General features: G+C 43.6%; 1 protein-coding gene across 1 annotated transcript; it reads left to right on the top strand.

The window, feature by feature from the left end:
* The first annotated feature begins 7,623 nt into the window (after positions 1 to 7,623).
* Positions 7,624 to 18,466, top strand: ndnfl (neuron-derived neurotrophic factor, like). Its single transcript, XM_015944780.3, has 4 exons — positions 7,624 to 7,763; positions 10,360 to 10,597; positions 11,767 to 11,891; positions 16,861 to 18,466. The coding sequence occupies exons 2-4, from the start codon at positions 10,419 to 10,421 to the stop codon at positions 18,288 to 18,290; spliced, it is 1,734 nt and encodes a 577-aa protein (XP_015800266.3). The 5' UTR covers positions 7,624 to 7,763; positions 10,360 to 10,418; the 3' UTR covers positions 18,291 to 18,466.
* The last annotated feature ends 975 nt before the right edge of the window (positions 18,467 to 19,441 follow it).

Consider the following 19,441-nt stretch of genomic DNA (forward strand, 5'->3'; position numbering starts at 1 on the left):
TACAAGGTTAAGTAGAAGAGTGCTGAAAATTGTCATGATGCAGGACGGGGGGAGGGGTTTAGAAGGGAAGAGCAAAGTGACTGATGGAAGAAGAGGAAGTGTGTTTGCAAAAGATGGGAAGGAGTAAGTCACTGCAAATGGAGTAGGGAGTAATGGTGTAATGCATAAAAAATGGATCAGAAATGAGAAGACTGAGAACGGAGACGGAGCGAGGGGGAAGGATGGCAGAGACGGCTGAGGAGGAAAGAAGATGAAACGCAATAAAAAAATGCTGCAAAACATTTCCTGTAATCCTATAGTATGATGCAGAATATTTAAAACTCAACTGCTATATGGTTAACAAAAAACTTACATAATGCAAAGTTGTTGACTTCTTTATATATAAAACATGGAGTTCTAGAAACTTGTGTGATCTGTGAAACTGAGTGGATGTTGGTGCTTCAACATCTTGCGTGCCATGCTGTTGGTACTACGGGTTTCTCTGGACTAATTAGGCCTCCGATGCCTGAAGGATAAAGGAGAGAAAGACAGACAGGGAAGTAAGGGATCTCGGTTCTCGATATGAGATCCAGACTCAGACGTGAGGCTAATGAGGACTAAAGACTGTTGGCTGCATGTGTTCTCCAAAAGCAAAATTCAAAGGCGTCATTCTAAATATCAAAACAAGATCTTTTTATTCCATCAGATGTTTTTTTTTCTTCTTGTGATAAAGTGGAGAGGACCACTGGAGGGATGCAACATGCTTTTGCGATTTTCATTTTTATTTCATTTGTTTATAAAGCACCTTCCACGACATTATCAGCTGACCAAGGTGCTGAACACAACCATAAAACTCACAATAAGAATAAATATAGTGTTGTGTATCATTAAAAGCAAGATAAAAAAAACAATCATAAAAACATTCAAATTATGTTGAATAAAAACAGGAAATTATCATAAAAATATGTTAAATCAGCTGATAAACAGTAATTAAAGATCAAGGCAATGTTATGATCCCTAATACTGAAATGCTTTCACATGAAAAATTTCAAGCAAGACTTAAAAACCAGAAGCGGCGGCGCTCCAGAGTGTTGGAGCCAGAACCGAGAATGCACGATCGCCCCTCAACCTGTGTTTGGAGCGGGGCGGTACCACCAACAGCTCTCGCTCAGGCAAACGAAGAGACCGAGATCGGACATGTCTGTGCAGTACTGACAGATAGGAGGGAGCAGTGCCTTGTAGGATCTTAAATTAAAGTTAAAGTCCCATTAGTCATCACACACACTGATGTGTGTGCAAAATTTGTTCTCCGCATTTGGTCCATCCCCTGGGGGAGCGGTGAGCTGCAGACACAGCCGTACTGGGGAACCATTTGGTGGTTTAACCCCCCAATCCAACCCTTAACGCTGAGTGCCAAGCAGGGAGGGATTAGGTCCCATTTTTTCAAAGTCTTTGGTCTGACCCGACCAGGAATTGAACACTGATCTCCCAGTCTCAGGGCGGACACTCTACCACTAGGTCACTGTGTTCCCATTGTCTGGTCAGAAATCTCACAGCTGAGCTCAGGACAAGCTGGAGTCTTGCAACCGCGCCCTGACTCAGACTGGCACACAAGGCATTGCAGTAGTTTAGCCGAGACAGGGCAAATGCATGAAAAACCGACTCCAGGTGTGCCCTAGACAAAAAAAACAGGACAATCGTATTAATTTGTGTCCCAAACTTAAGAGCTGAGTCAATTTTTATCCTTAGATTGCTGACAACTCATACGTCAGAGTCATCTAATCTAACAAGACTGAGAATTATGACTTCATTTTTAGTGTTGTTTAGGAGTAAAAAGTTAGAAGTCATCCAAGATCTAACACTCCTAAAACAGTCCAGTAGTGGAGAAACAAATCAGCCCCCCTTGGGAGTGGAAGATAGATCGGGCAATCATCAGCGTAAAGATGGAATTTGACATCATCCCATCGACAGAGAAGCAATAGGGGTAGGAGATATATTGCAAAGGGAACCAAGAACAAAGCACTGTGGGATGCCCCAGCAGAGTCCCACCTAAGAAGATGACGCTTCCCTCATCCTAACACAGAAGCTCCTGTTCTGAAGGTAGGAGCGGAGCCATTGGAGGGCCGCCCCGTGATTTAAACCAGGAGGCGAAAATCAAAAGCAGAGATAAATCGTGAGATGAAACCTTTTTCTAAGGATGAGTGATCTCACTTCATTCTTCTGCAGGAACCTGTTCCTCCACCCTGACGGTTATTGGGGCCACCCTAAAAGCTCCTTCCTCTCACTTATTGTGTCCTGCCCCCCATATTTTCTGTGCTAATAGATTCCTTCTCATTACGTCTCGTCCACCTCCTTCCATCCCCCCATCCAAACGCAGAAAGGGCAGTGGATCGACCCAACTAATCTCAATGAGCCACCAGCTCACGCCTGCTCACCTTGGTTATTAGAAAAGGCAGACATCCATGAGCCACCCACCCTCCATAACCTTGTCCTCCTGCTCCTCGTTTGGGTGCTGATCACTGATGTGATCTACAATGGGGATTTACGCATCTCTCTCTCACACGCATTTACACACACACGCACACACTCCCGAGGGACACTGACAGCACAGGAGCAGATGGGCGGCTAGTGATGACATGTTGTTAAAAATAAAGATTCCTGTTAACCCATTGTCAGCTCGCTCTCCCTCCCTCTCTCCCTCTCTCCCTCTCTCCCTCCTTCTCCCCCTTACTTAATCTCGTCTTGTTCTGTCAATCTCACACTGCTGATCCCCGCCCAGGCCGACACTCGGGTACTACAGAACCAGCTAACTGGGGTCTGCAGCCCCCAAACCCCTCCTGACCCATGCATGTGATATTTAATACTGTTATCCAGACGGCACATTGCATTATGTATGGCTTGTAAGCACCCATCAATAATGGATGAAATAATCCAGTTTTGCTGTTTCTTTTTTCAGCAATTATGCCTAATTAAATTTTTACTCTGTTGCTTTTTCTGTGAATGGAATTCGTCCTTCGTGTTTTTCCCTTTTTCTTTTGATAAATTATTAAACAGACTCAAGAGAGGAGGGGGGGATCAAAAGCAGCACCCAGGTCGGTCATGATGGCTGCCAGACAGGAAAAATCAGAGCTTGTGAGTTTGCCTACCTGAGGTCTAATGTGACCCAAACGCTGTCAGAACAAATCTAATCGAACATTTTAATGTAAGCAGTCTATTGTTAATCCCCAGGCCTCCGAAGCAGCTGCCGTATCGGGCCGGGCCAGACTTTCAGAACTTTTTTAGAGACTAAAAAGTGGGACAGTCCAGCAGCAGCGAAGGCTCCTCACTCTAAAATAAAATTGATAAAGACAGCTGAAGTGATACATTTATTAATAGTGCTCAGGGGCCACATTTTTTTCTTTCTGTCTTTGAAGTGATGGTGCAGGCAGAGAGAAGCAGAGAGGCAGAGGGAGGAAGGGAGAAGGGGAGGTCTCTCAGATTCTGGTCTGCGGTCAGACAATATTCCCCGAGGGTGGAGTGGGTCCCATTCACAGCAACCTCAATAGCCTATATGCTGAAGTGCGAAGTGAAAGAGTGAGAAAAGGCCCCATCAGAAAACGAGGAGAAGGAGGAGTTAGCTCATAGCTCTTTCTGTTCTCCTGGTGATATTGATTAAAGAGCTCATGGGGTGTGTGTGTGTGTTGGGGGGGGGGGGGGGTACACGAGGAGACCCTCCATTGTGTGGAGATGAGAGGGCTGGGTGGGGTTGGAGAACCACCAGTTCTCCAGGATTTACACTTGACCTGCAGGTTGAGGACAAAAAGCCTCTAAAACGAATATGATGTTTATGGACTTTAAATGTCTTTTTATTCCAGATGTCTAGTTTGTTGTATTTGGAACAAAATAAAACAGAAACTTCTAGTATGAACGCAGCAAATAAACTTAGCTAATAATGATGTCCAACACTTACGAGAAGCCTACAAATCCTGTGCTCTTGTTGCTAATGTGAACATTTATAGCAGTTTTTATGTTGTTCTGGAGGTGAATCACGATGCTTCCACCAGGAGCTACTTCACTTATCTGGGACTGGTGCCATCAACTTCTACTGAGGGGGAAATCCTTTGTGTTTTTGTTTTTCTGCTTCCTGGATTTCTTTAGCAAAGTGGACAGTTTTCAGTCCAGTGTTCATAAAAGCCGCCAGTATCATCTCAATGCTCCAAAACTGAACAAGAACAAGAATATAGTTTAGTTTAAAAGACTTGCCATGTCAATTTGGACACTTATGACCGAGAACAGCGTCACAGATGAATCTAAAAGGACATATTGAAAGCGCTGCTGACATCTATGGAGATGATGGTTGCAACAAGGACCACTTGAATGCTTTTGTTCTGCGCAATCAAGAACGTATATGGACAGGGACAACCTGCAAAGTGTGCAGGACGGTCCCAACTAGTAGACAACCACATGACATAAACAGCACTACCAACTAAGCTTAGAACAAATTGATTTACCAGCCGTAAAATCTGTTGTCTACATTTGGGCTAAAACGGCTGAATAACTAAAATTAGCTAAAGTTATGTTTAAAGGTGTGGAACACTGACAAAACATTTTTTAATTATTTTTTCTTAATATAATAGTCATTGGGAGTTTTTCATGCAGGCTGCACATGAAAATAATCTCCTACACCAATCTCCTGCATTATAGACAATAGACGGTGAAACTCAAGGATTTGAAAAGCCTGACAGATCTATGTTGCACCGTCACTTAACATTCTTGGACTCACCCATATTGACTAACGACAGGGAACGCTGTTGTTATTATAGCGTTCAGGAAACAGCAGAGAACATCTTGACTAGTAGAAGCTAACTGTTAGCATTAGCAACTCTACAACATGGCCAGGCTTGTGTTCTTTACGGAGATAAAACCTCCACATTGCAAAGCAAACTGAGTCAGTGGTTGAGTCCTGTTGCTGTTAGCCAATCAGAGGCAAGATGTCCAAATGTCAGGAAATAACGCCAGGGACACACCGGCCGCCGAAGCACCGCGAAGCGCCGGGAGGCGAAGCGCTCACGAAATTCGGCCGCTGCTCGCTGCTCCTCAGTTCAGACCAGATGCTTGTTTCTCCGCTCCGGTCGAGGCGCGCCTCGTAGTTTTTCTTTTAACCACTTGGTGTGCTCCATTTCCTCTCCGCCTTTTCTCTGCTCTTTTCCTCGACACCCCCCTCCCCCTTGCTGTTTGTGTGTGTGTTTGCACGTGTGTGTGTGTGTGCGTGTGTGCGTACGTGCGTGTGTGTGTGTGTGTGTGTGTGTGTGTGTGTGTGTGTGTGTGTGTGTGTGTGTGTGTGTGTGTGTGTGTGTGTGTGTGTGTGTGTGTGTGTGTGTGTGTGTGTGTGTGTGTGTGTGTGTGAACCTATGGTGTGAACCAGTTGTTAATAAATGGCCTGCAACTTTCTGCCTCTCTGTCCTGTTTGCTCTGGTTGAAAGACACCCAAAACCACACCCCTTTCACGTGGTCGCACACACACACACAAGTTCGCTCTGTGTGTGTGTGTGTGTGTGTGTTCGTGTGGTTTTTCTGCAGTGTCTGTTTACAAACACATTTTACTATCGCGGATTTGTATTTTGACATGCTTTATTTTGTTAAATTTACCGGCCGACCTCTTATGTCTAGGTTTGACTTCCTGCCAGAATTGACGCGGTTCACCCGCGGTTCGCGAAAAAAATAGAGCAGACGCCGAAACAATCGCTGCACAGCGCGGGCTGGAGCGTCGCCGGTGCGCGGCGCTTCTGCGGCCCATGTGGTCTATAGAATAGGATAACAAGGGTGCTGAATGAAGGCGGTCCCAATTTCGCGGCGCTTCGGCGGCCGGTGTCCCCCCGGCGTAAGACTCCAGATTTATCCGTGCTGATTCAGGTGCTTCTGGACTTTGTTTTCCTTGAATATGATTTAGAAGGCAGTCATCCTTACTAAAGACCACTCCAAATATATTGATTAACAAGTGAACCACACCTTTAAAATGTGTTTTTAAGACATTTTATTTATTTATTTCAGTTTTACTTTTTATGTATTTTTTACTTTTAATTTAGGCCCTACCTCACACATGCCTTCATTTAAAAGGGTAAGTTATTTTGAGTTATCTCTATAGTTATGCTGCTATAGACTCAGACGCTGCAGGACACACTTTCTCATACCACTATCCTCTAATTGCATAATTTCCTCTTACATCAGCTGTTAACTTTATTTTCTCTCTAAGTGTTTTTCCCCGCAGAAGAAGCTACACTGGTTTTCTGCTGAGCTGTGGTGGCCTCATGTAGGGGGCCATCAGCTGGCACACTGCTGCTAACCTCTAAACATTCTCCCTCTCCTGATAATAACATTTACTTTCTTTGACACGGAATGTGCTACTACTAGTTCACCTGTGGAATTATTGGTAGATTCGATCCGATAAAGACAATAAAGTTTATCTGTTGATGAAATAGAATATCTACTAAAAAAATCGCAAGGTATAGAGCCATAGAAACACAATTTGGTATATATGGTGTGTGTGTGTGTGTGTGTGTGTGTGTGTGTGTGTGTGTGTGTGTGTGTGTGTGTGTGTGTGTGTGTGTGTGTGTGTGTGTGTGTGTGTGTGTGTGTGTGTGTGTGTGTGTGTGTGTGTGTGTGCGCTGTCTTCTCAAACCCCAGTGAGTCATGGCGGATGGTTGCTCATACTTAGCCAGGTTCTGTTAGAGGTTTCTTCGTGTTACAGGGGAGTTTTCCTCTCCACTGTCACCACATGCTTGCTTAGCATCGGGGTTGCTGTAAAGTCTCTGACGCACGACTCAGTGACTTGATGCAATCTGCTGGGATTTCTGAAGACTCAGAATGAGCAACAGAAACATCTCTGAAGATATTCTCATCAGTGTAAATGGATGTTCAAAATGATCCTCCCAGGTGTGTTTTTAGACTTTGAGTTAAGAGCAGAAGTCATTAGTCGCTGGTGTAAATGATCCATTTTCCTGTTCATTGCTGAAATGTCTTTATTTAGTCTTTCAGCCTATTTAATTGTCTCTCTCTAACACACCTGTTGCCTGTTTAACACATTTCTCACTCCTCCATCTGAACATTAAACAAACTAAATTTAAGCTATTTTTCATGTTAATATCTATGGAGCAGCTTGCAGGCTGATGTATTTTGAATGTGCTTAACTTTTCCATCTCCTCTAGCTGTTCTGTAATGCCGCTCCTGACAACACATTTTCTCCCTGTGTCTCCTCATCACCTCCCCCATTCAGCAGCCTCACCGTCAGCCCCCACATCCTCACCCACTCACTCCCTCACTCTCAGATTGCACGTTGAGATACACACGGAGTCACACATGAGCCCATTTGAATTGCAAGTGAGCTGCATTCACTATGACAGGAGGAGGAGGAAACAAGTAAAAAATAACAGGAGGGGCGACAAAAGAAAAGACTCAGGTGCCTTACTACTGAGGGGATGACATTCACACACTGTTTAGCAGGACAAGCGTCCACGTGTGAAGGTCTAGGAGATGGAGAGGAAGAGTGAGGAAAGTCACACGGCTGGGGAATCGAGGAGCTGGGACATCCCCGAGGGGACACCTGAACTGTGTTATAGAGACACCTCCTGAACTACGGCAGCTCATGGGAACACCTGACAACAACCTGCTGTCGCTCCTCCTCTCCTCTCATCCTTCTCTCCTCCTCTTCCTCTTCCTCATCCTCCTCCTCCATCCTCTCTCTGTCTCTCATTTGATCCCATCCCTCACTCCCTGCACCACAGAAGGAAAGCGTGAGCTGAGAGAAGGTAAGGGGATGAACAGATGCATGTGTGTTGTCTTTGCAGAGCATTTGTGTGTGTGTGTGCATGCGTGAGTGCGTGTGTGTGCGTGCGTGTGTGTGTGTGTGTGTGTGTGTGTGTGTGTGCGCGCGCGTGTGTGTGCAAGTCTCAGATTCCCACTGCTCGTGGAAGTCAGCAACGTATTTCTTTGAATCAGTGTTTATGTGTGTTCATTTGTGTGTGTGTGTTTGTGTGTGTGAGTGTGAGAGAGCGAGAGAGAGAGAGAGAGAGAGAGAGTGTGTGTGTGTGTGTGTGTGTGTGTGTGTGTGTGTGGTTTCTTCTGAGAATCTTTATTAAAATCAGAAAAATTGCATTTGTCTTTTCAGCGTTTTGTTTTGCGAGCATTTAAAGGTGAGGGTCATGCGTCTTTTTGTTCTTTTGATCTGTTATCCTGTAGAAAAGTATGACTTCAGAGCAGGGAAACAAAAAACAGTTATAAAACTGGGTAAAAGTTTGCAAAAATGCAAAAACAAAACAAGGCGAAGGAGAGATGCAAACACAAAGGGAAAGAAAAACATGGGAGCAACAAGAAAACGATTAATTTATTCAAGCGTATGCAGCAAGGTAAAAAATCCTATCAGGTTTCACGGTTGTTGCTTGTTACCCTGCTATCATCTCATCAAGCCCCCCTTATGAATCAAAGGCCGGTTCTTTTGCTTGTTGTAGTTTTAGCAGGGAGGGGGCAACAGATCCTGCAGGGACCACCCCGTGCCATTTAATCTGTCCCTGCCTCAAGATAACAGAAGGCAGATGGTCCTGGCTGAGCACGGGCAGACAGAAGAGCCTGAATACAACGTGCGGACAGATAGCACACACCAGTACACCTCTGAAATTGAGCCTGTACAGACTTCCAAACGGGGGGGTCAGATGAAGAAGAAAGAGGGACAGAAAGGGGCAAACTGAACAGAGCTTGAGTTAATTAAAACCAAAACAGCAGATCAGGAATTGGAGCATTCATTTGAGAGTTTGGGGATAAACAGAATGGAAACGAGCCGAGAGCGAGCAGGACCTTCAAAGCAGCGTCAGGAGCTCCTGTGTTTAAAGTGGAGTGTGTATTTATTTATAGAGGGTGGTAGTTAAGTTCACCCAGCTCTCTCTCTTACAGCAAAAAGAGCCAGCTTTTTTTTTTTTTTGCCTTATGAAAATTCGATTGACCATAATTTGCCGAAGAGCCGTATGCATATTTCATCAGCGGGCGCCGTTTTGAAGAAACAGGCCCTGCCAAGGCTTTCTGGTGTCTTCATCCTCATCAGGAGCGAGCGAGGGGGAGTGTGTGAGAGGGGCTGTGAGGTTGTGAAGCCGTCTGGTAGTGTGTGTGTGTGTGTGTGTGTGTGTGTGTGTGTGTGTGTGTGTGTGTGTGTGTGTGTGTGTGTGTGTGTGTGGTGTGCTGGACATTTGGCACGGCGGCTAAACAAACACCAAACAGCTTCATATGTCTAGTTAAGACTGAAGCATTTTCACTGCCTGCTTATTTCTTCCTCTGATTCCAGCCCTCTCCTTCCGTGTCACTTTGTCCACTTTGCCTCTCCATCTTCTTCCCTCTAATTACTCCAACATCCTCCTCTCCATTTCCACCGCCCTCCCTCCTGCCCTCAGCCTCCCCTTCCTCCCACCCATCTCAATCTGTTTTATTTTTTTGTTTGTTTTTTGTTTTGTTTTTTGTCTCTCTGTTAAAGCTTTATGGTCGTTCTCTCCCTTCTACCCATGTGAGAATAATGAGCAGGCGCTTCTGTGTGACTTTGAAGCCTTGTGACTGTTTCTGAGTTCGTATGTGGGAGCGTGCCGTGGCCCAAAAGCGTCTGATGTTCCTTCTGTAGCTGCCTCCGTGATTCCACGGTGATTGTCGCCTGATCTATAGGGCACCACGCTGACACGTTACACCTTGTTAGGTGAAAGCAGGGAGCAGGTTTGTCGAGACGCCGTGACTTTGAACAAGACGCCTTTTTCCTCTGGAGGGGAAGAAAAACACTACTATCGCCGAGCCATAAAGCAGCACACCCACCTATAGACGTGCACATAAAATGAAATGCTAACAGTGAGAAAAATCAAAGACAGAGGATAAAATGTATGTCTTTTTTGTTAGTTGGTGACTTGACGCTGCATCAAAGCACCTCCAGGTGTTGTTTGTGCACGCCGCACCAGCGTGGCATCACTTCCCGCTCATTAAATACTTACTAATAAAAGATATTTGGAAATTAGACCCATTTGAACTCCAACTAAAAATAGAAGTGTAGACATGAAGGCATCAACTTCTAAACCACATTAGCTACCCACTTCACACTTTGAAAAATGGTGTGAGGCTTTTTTTAATTTATTTTTTTGCAGTGTGTCAAGCTGTGCTACTCACATATCCCAGAGTAATAAAGCACAGCAACTTCTTATGCCCAACATGAATAATTCTGTCTGAATAGGATAGGATGTTTCTTCACATCAGTGAATCATCAGTCAGTGCAGCTCCTGTGTGAATGGCGCAGTAAGAAGTTGATCTGTGTTTCCACGCTCTGCTGTTTATGTTTGTTGCTGTTTGGGCTCGGATTGATGCGCTTGACCTTTTTGTTGCCAGAGTCTGGGAGAGAGCCGTACATCGTAAAGCAACGGAGGAAGGCTAAATAGTGGGAGAGGATGGCGCTTGCATCACTATCCTGGTGTTTTGGTACAGCTTTGGCCCTGGTTTGTGGTTCTTTGTGGCCCCAGGTCCACTCGGCGCTTGCTCCTGAGAACGAGGTGCCGCTTCGTCCAACCACATGGTTACCGGAGGGGAAGATCACCTCCGTAACTCTTCCAAAAGGACGAACTCGAAGGTAACAAACATCAAAATGAGGTGACAGAAAAGGTTAAAGTAACAAATGTATTTCCCTTGTTTGCGTAACAAAGTGGTAGTTTTGTGTCTGAGTAAGACCTTACCAACGGATGGCCATTAGGGTCAAAAATCTCTGGGAGTGCAATTTTTGAACAGTTCTTTGTCAGATCCTCCAGCAGAACGACAAACACATCAGACTGTCTTTCATCACTGGCAACAAGTCAAGAGGTAAACGTGTAAAACAATGTTTGTGAATGGTAAAAGTTTTGCAACTGCTTGTTACAAACTGGTAAATGTGTTTTGTCCTTACAGGCTCCTGTAGAAGGAAACGTTGCATCTAATATGACATGCCACAGAGACTCAGACCCACTCCTATGTATTTTAGTCCAGATTTTTATGGTTATATGTTACAAAGCTGCCAACATTTTTCAACAACTGGGCATCATTTCATTCATTTTCCACAACATTTCAATGGATATTTCCAGAGATTAATGGTACAAACCACACACTAAAGCACATGTGAGATGAGTGCAACCAAATCCGTTCAATTTTAAAGGAGAAATAAAAAAACTTGTTTTTAGGCTTCTGGGTGTCAGTCTTGACATGGATTCTCATTTGCAAACTTCCTCATTTATCTTTTAGTTTATTTAAATAGTTCAATAAAATTTGTATATCTGGAAACATTTGAGGCAAGAGTCTGTCCTCCTCTAAAATCAACAACTGTCAGGTTTGTTTTCGGTTTACAGGAGCAAGAAGTCCTCCCGGGACGCTCCTCATTTACATAAAGTCTCTTAAATTTAACTTGATGCAAATAATGAGCACAAAACAAAACTTGAGGTCTCTTGAGATGCAACAAAACTCTATGAGAGTGCCTTCCACAGCCTAGTTTACTAGTATAAAAGACACCACAGCATGAGCGTGCAAGTCTGCAATCTGGCACAAACAGTGGGTGACTGGAAATGCTTGAAAAAGCAGCAGCATCAAAATGATCAGAATAATGTGAAAAAGATGCCGCCCCAGCTTATCTAGAAGCCATCCATAAAAGGTGAAGAATGTTGCACACAGCGTGCACTGGACGGTATCTTGTCATTGCAGCTGAATGGTAATAAGATGCTATCTATCTAACTCTTGCTGTAAAGGATCATGGGTATTGCTGCTGTTTGTCTGCAGGTTGTACTTCACGCTTAAGAAGAAGGCCCCAGCGATGTCGGTTACTGTCAGTCCCTGTGACCTCGCCATCGAGTGGAGCTTGACTGCTCGTTCCCTGAAGGACAAACCCATCATGAAGCAGCAGTGTGAGTACATAAAGACCACTAAAAGATCATCACATCTGAGGAGATAAGTTTCACTTTTGGTTTGACCACAGTGATTAATAACCAGGGTGCTAAAATTAAGCAAAACTGCTTAGTATCCCTTTAAAGAGCAGGTTCACTTAGAAAAACTTTTTACCTGTTTTCATTTTTATTTGTTTTTTACATGATCAGTTTCACATGGAGGCTGAACATAATAATGTTCAAAAATCTTCTAGCCCTATTTCCTGCATTAGCTGCTGACAGATCGACGTCTCACTGTAAATTTGCATTCATGGACTCACCCATCATGGCTAGCGGAAGCTAACTGTTAGCATTAGCAACTCCACAACATGGCAGAACTCCTTCAGCGTTGTGTTATTTGTAGAGATAAGACATTGTTGCAGAGTGAAATGAGATGGTAAATGAGTCGCGTTGCTGTTAGCCAATCAGAGGAGAGATGTTCAACTACTATGAATAATAATAAGGAAGACTCCAAGTCCCGCTCCCTCCTCTCCAGCTAACTTCTGCTTCCTGAAACAGGAGCGCCAGAGCATTTTTCCACAGAAAATGATTCACAAGGCATTCATTTATTAAAAGAGATTCCAGCAAATGTACTGAAATGTATTTCAAAAATACAGAAATTATGTTGTGGTGAATTTGATTATTTTTACACCTCAAAATAAATCTAAAGCAGGCATTTTAGTATTAATCTGAACATAATAATGTATAATGCTTTACTAGCCTAGAAATCTAAACAGACAGTCATCGATCAGTTTTAGGTTATGTCAATCACAGTGCTCTGTGGTTTGGTGGAAAGGATCATGTTATCGTTTGAAAAGGCCTTGGCATTTGGGCTTTTCTTTGAGTCAAGAGCAGATAGAGGTACTCAAGTCCTTTAAAAAAAGAATGTATTTGCATCTTCATCGACAGGGTATGACAAACTGCCCCGTTGACGACAGTTTGAAATACAACCGTAGTTCCCTTTCGTTTGATTCATTTGGTACAATGACGATGCTACGGGACGCAACGCCCTCGTGTGGCCTGGTGGAAGACACATCTAATTATTTGCTTGTAAAGGCAAATGAGCGTGACGCCGGGTGGTAGCCCCACCCTCACCGGCATTTCTCAGTTCTTACGCTCTTCACCTCGCTGATAACATGTAGTAAAAATATCTACTGTTAGCTTACTATTGAGTAGTTAGCTTAACTGCTCGCTGGTGTTGATTCTGCTGCCTTTTGGTCCACCGAGCGCTACCTTTTCATGGCTCTTTTAGCTTTCTGCCTCCATGCTCTTTCGCTTCTGCCGCTCCAATTGGCAACTTGCCATGCACCGTGTTGGACTCCGCTAGGTGAAAGTCTGCTTTGCGTCCTTGTCCTCTGGTCTGTGGGCTTTTTCTGCACGAGAAGCACCTCCACGAAGCCTGTCCTGTTTGCCTGTAGACTATTGTCTGCACTGCTCTTTAGTGAGACATTTCATCATTCTAGAAATGCAAGTGGGCGCCACACAAAATTGCTCTCTGAGGGCAGTGAATGGCCCCTGAGCCTTACTTTGAACAGTCCTGTTTTGGAAATGATCAAAATTAGGATTTAGTGAATCACAAACAGGCGAACATCACATTTAAAACAAAAAGTTTCAAACAAGTTATGATAAAAAATTCTGAACAAATATCCATGAACCTCTTCAAAGCAATAGACAGATCACCGCTGTACTTGCAGCGGTGCGTTTGTTATTTTTTAATCAGATTGTCATCATTTTACTTTGGCGAGTTGGTTGCATATTTGAAAAACGATTCCCCCTGAACTTCTGTGTTTCCACACAGTCCTTATCAGTGCATCCAACCCGTTGGCTCACGTTTGAAAAAATGGACTAAGGAATAATATTTTTCAAAATGCAGCTCAAAATATCGGAGACCGGCAGCGGCTGTGCGATCGTATCTGGTTGTCATGTTTCAAGGATCATAAAACATACGGTGAATATGCGACTGACTCGTTTCAGATACTGAAAGAGTAATAAAATAAAACCAGGCTCTGCAGTTTTGCACCAGGCTGTCGCTGTGGCACATGAAACCCGATGAATAAACTCAACTTAAAGCAAAGGCGCCGAGCTGACATCCAGCTTACCTGGATTTGTTTTATACACATTACAGTGGCATCATGGAGTTAGAAAATGACAAATAAATCTTGCAAACTGTGAGCTCCTGGTTACCTCATCCCCAGCGTGCATTATTCACTCTGATTCTGAAATCTCATCTGAAATGAAAAGTGTTTTAGTTTGAGGTGATATGAACAGAGAAAAACAAGTGTGTGTGTGTGTGTGTGTGTGTGTGTGTGTGTGTGTGTGTGTGTGTGTGTGTGTGTGTGTGTGTGTGTGTGTGTGTGTGTGTGTGTGTTTGCCAGTTGCATCATTCAAGTGGAAAGTTAGTGATTAAATATGACAAAGAAAAAAACACTTATGTGTGAACGGAAAAAAAAAAGCCGGCAATTATTTCTCTAGAGGAGGTTGACATTTTATGCGTTTTGTTCATTTATTAAGTGCAAATGATTTTCTTTATTTTCAGGTTATTCTGATTAGATGTGTCATGCAGTTTTCAGAGTGTACACAGCCATGTGTGTAATTACACACTTAAAGGGATTGGCAGTTTTGCTTGCTTTTAGCACCCCTTAGTCATCTTACTCTGCTTAAGTGTCTCCTCAGCTTTCATTCGTTTTTAGAGTAGCGGTTCATCACTAAATCAAACAAATCAGCTGTGTTTAAGATCTAAAGCATGCAGGAAGTGTGCTGGAAGCAGACTGCAGTGCCAGGTGTGTCAGCTCCATTCCACAGTGTCACAAAAATGGAGCTGAGAGTAGGGCTCATCCAACTCTGAGCTGGTGTAGCTGCAAGCTAACCGAGCTAACAGAAGCTAACAGTTGGCCGGTGCTTTTAAAGAGCAAGTCACCCCTACCAGACTCTTACTCAACTCCCACTTCCTGTTTGAAAAATGCAACAAATTCTGTTGCCTAGCAGACTGAGAAGGCGGAGCCGCTAACAAATACACACACACACACACACACACACACACACACACACACACAGGCTCACAATGACATTGTGACATCATATGGTACCAGCTAATGTTCTAGGGTACTTCTTAGCCAATAGCGATGGCAGATTTAAATTCAAATGCAGTGCAGAGATTTCACCTGACAATGGCACAACACTAACAGTTTTAGGCAGAAAATTAACTAAAATGCACTAAAGTGCTAAAATATTGACTACATGTGTCTGCAGCACGATTAGACACGCATTTTTATAGTTTATCAGAAAAAAAAATTGATTTGGGGGTGACTTGCTCTTTAACCAGAAAACCGCAATTGAGCAGCTGCCCTCTGCCTTCTAGGCTGTAACACTTTGAATGTGAGATAGAGGCTGAAGCCTTCACTGGAGCAAGCAGGGTGGACAAGCTGCTAGCGCTGGTGGCTCATCTGTAATATCTGTCAATCAAATGGACACGCCCCTAATTATTCATAGATGCACACTTTATTTAAATATAAACAGATGTGTCACAAAAGGATTTACCCCCTTAGAGTTGTCATGAAAGTAAAACTTAACCTATTAAACCTAAAAAAAAATTCTGAACCATCTGTAATCTGTAAACATGTTTATTTATTATTCCATTGTAGTCAATGGAAATTTATCTTTTTTCTGGAGCATGCCTCTGGTGGATGAGGGGGGAACTGCAACTTTTGTCACTTGGCTTCACTTGTACAATGTAACTTGCAAATACAGCCTTGTATGCTATCCTTTGCATGAATACTTGTCAATGAAGTGGATAATTAACCGTTTAGTGTGAAAAGCATCCAAATTAATGTAATAAAAACCCTTAGAAAAGTGCATTTTTTGGTGTTGATTTTTTTTCATGTCTAAAAATAAAAATCCAGAGTTAAGTTATCATAATTTATGCATGAAAGTGCTAGAAGCCGCTTTCTGTCCTGAGATAGTAACAAATCTTCATAAGAGAGAAACACCACGCCTGAAGTTTCGAAAACTTCTGACATCTAATTTGCTATAATTAATTTTTGCCTGAAACTCTGACTTTTATGAGTGCTGCGGGTTAAATGGCAACTTCAGCTGATAATAAAAACAAATGTGTCAGATGGAGATGCTGTTCCCATGAATAAATTATTTGCAAAGAAATTAAATTGAAATTTACAGCAAACTGATGATTTATATTAAAAAAAACATCAATGATGGTAAAACGCTCTCAAGACTTGCCTTTAGATAAAAGTGTGTGCTTTGTTAGTTTAATATTGATAAAAACTGTTCTGCTTTAAAAGAATAGAATTCAAAGGGTTAAAAACTACCTAGTGCAGTATCAGAGTAAACAAAGTAGGCAAAACCTGAACCTTTTACCCTGAAAGTCAGAGGATACAGTGCTTCTGTGAGGGGGACTCATTTGATAGCATTAAATAAGTCCATGTGTCATATACAAAGAACTCAGGTCACTGCAATTCTAAAATTTTTTTTTTTTTCCTTTTCACACCAGAGAAATGATCTCAGCTATCACGAGTGGGTTTGATGAATTTTGCAACACATTTTTATGAACTGGACCGCAACAGAAAGGTTTTAGGTGTTAGACAGTTTTCTCCACTGCGACAGCCAAACACCAAATGAGGGAATGACTTTGTCACCACTGCTGCTCCAGCCCTACAGTACACTGTTAGAATCAGTGCGATGGAGCATTACCGTTCTTCTGGCAGCATGTAGAGGCAGATACCTTCCTAAAGCCAAATGCATCCATGAAACACGTTCCAGGAGCTCTCAAAGACCTCGCAGTGGCAGCTGGGTAAAATCTAGAGGATGCAGACCTTGATACCAAACAGCACATTAAAGATGGTGGATAATACCTTTTGTGTTGACGTGAATACCAAATTCAGTTTTAATTCCAGGATGCTTTGAGGTGACTTAAATGCTTATATTCTTTTTCTCTTAGGGAGCACCAAGAAGAGCATGCCCGAGGTGTGGTGGCGCGGTCCTGGCACCGAGGAGAATCTACACATCTTCACAGGTGATGCAGTGGACACCTACAGTGGTCCTTCCCTTCCACATGCTTCCATCTACATCCTGAGGCTCCGGTCCAAACAGCAGAGCACAAGAGCAACGGTGTTCCTCCATGAAGGCTTGGGATCCTCTGGCGTTTTCCCTGTGGTCCCGGCTGACCGGCAAGTTCAAACTTTAGGTGTGGGCATGACTAGTGTCACCCTCAGCTGGGCGCCCAGTGCCTCCATAACCAGCCACCCACAAGCAGACAACAGTTATTACTGTGTCCTCGTCAACTCTCTGCAAAACTACCCCAGCCTTTGCGCTGCACAACAGAGCGCGAGGAAGAAGAAAGATCAGAAAGATGACAAGGTGGAGAAAAAAAGGAGAGGGACGGTGTGGCCGATTTTGAAAGAGTGGTGGTGGGAGCAGTGGGACACTTATCCCGAGGCTGAAGGTCTGTCCACGCCCCTAGCTGATGCTGATCTTCAGTGTGCATGTCGGGGGACAGAGAGCGTTTGTACCGTCTCCGAGCTCCTGCCTGACACGCCGTACTACTTTGACGTTTTTGTGATCGACAAGGTGAATAGGACCAGCTCAGTGTACAAGGGAACATTTGCTCGGACACACGAGGAAGCTCGAACAGCGATCACTCCACTGAGAGAAGGAGAGCTCAGGTGGGTGACCTTTAAAAATGACGGCCTAAGCTCGGAACAGTTGTTCAGCTTTCGTCCTCGGGGCTTGCAGCAGAGCGGCCTCTTTACCTTACAGAGCTGTGGCGGGGGTGAAAAGATTAAGGTAACCGTGTCTAGCAAGGGAAAAGTTTTGAGCTCTCAGAGTGTGGGGGGTGATTTGGTGCACATTTGGCTCCAGGGAAGTCCTTTCTATCTCATCCACTTGCAGCGAGAAGGAACTACCGCTGGACAGGCTGCTTCTAACACAGGAACAACTCTACAAGCTTCGGTCAAAATCCAGATTTCATCAGCGTACCACCGTAGAGGGGTCCCATCGCTGCCTTCCACCTTGCAGATCAAATCCTTCAACAGGTTGCGTGGTTGCAACAGTGTCACTCTGGCCTGGATGGGTACGGAGGAGAGAAGCCTGTACTGCATTTACCACAGGAAGCTTGGTGACCACGAGGCAGAAGCTGCGGGAGCATCATCTCTATCTGCACCCTGTCTGGGCCCAGAGTCCCGCTCTGACACTGAGAGGGTTCTCTGCAAGTATTTCCAAGAGCTGAATCCTCGAAGGGCCGTCACCACAGCTGTGATCGGGGGCCTGGAGCCTGGAACAGCCTATGTGTTTGATGTCTATCTAATGAGACGCTGGGGGATTCCTGTCAAGTATGCCAGCAAGATGGTGAAAACCAGAAAGGAATGCTAAGCTGCCGCCCCCTAGAGGACATTTTGAAACTTTCCCTGTTTATGGGAAAACACATCAGCCATGGACATGCTGTAAAGACAGGCCAAGACTTCGAAGCCCTTCGATTGTTATTGAGAGATTTTTAGCAACAAGAAAAAAAAAGAAATGTTCTCTCGGAGAAACCGTGGTCACATTCAAACACCACTAACTCCACCAGCGTGAGTGGACAGAAAGCATCTGGGAAGGATCTGCACACCAGCAAACGTCCATAACATTTACAATGCAACCCTTGTAGTCTTGTCATTTTGTTTCTCATTGTTGAAAATGATAAAGATGTGCCAGTTGTCCACGTGCTGGTTCTGGGTCTGAGTACAAAGGACAGGCGAGGTTTGTGATGACAGAACGTCAGAGACAACATGACTGTGCCAAAGATGCAACAGAAGCAGATGGGACAATAATTAGATAACATCTGAGGCAGGGTGTGTGTGTGTTGCTGTGTATATTACCGGTGCTGCATATTGTACAGGCTTGTAAACACAGGAGATGCAAATTAAAGACACTACATTCGCATAAGTGTGTAATTTTGTGTTCTGCTTTTGCATGAAGCAGTGAAAAATGCCTACCTTGTAACTTGCCTCATTGTCTTTTATGTATTCTTGTGCTGCTTCAAACTAGCCAATAAATACTAGGATGTCTGTGTATGACTGTATATATGTCTGAGTGATATTTGTGCACACATACTCTCTGCCATTAAGCAATGCTATATATACCTTTGAACGTGTGAAATGAAATGTCATCCTAAACTTTAGACATTTGGGGGAATTTTACCAGAAAGTAGTTAATTTTTAATTGATTTACATCCAGTTTACCATTTCCAGAAACTTTTAAGAAACACGAAACATCAAAATATTCACCCAACGTAGGACAAACCAACATAAACGTGTTACTATTTATGTAGTTGTATGCATTATAAAACCCTCAAACAAACTTAGCCATAAATGTATCTCACTTTCTTACTGAGATTGTCATTTTCATTTTTTATTTTTCATAGGAACAAATGACAGGTTATTTAAGATTCATCTCTCTGCTGTGAGTATAAAATTTTCTTCGCATTTTGAATTATTTTTAAAATATGGAAGAGGAATAGAGCCAGAGGGGGAAAAAGGCAAGAA

This window comes from Nothobranchius furzeri, chromosome 12 (genome assembly GCF_043380555.1).
Source record: "Nothobranchius furzeri strain GRZ-AD chromosome 12, NfurGRZ-RIMD1, whole genome shotgun sequence".
Lineage (NCBI taxonomy): Eukaryota > Metazoa > Chordata > Actinopteri > Cyprinodontiformes > Nothobranchiidae > Nothobranchius > Nothobranchius furzeri.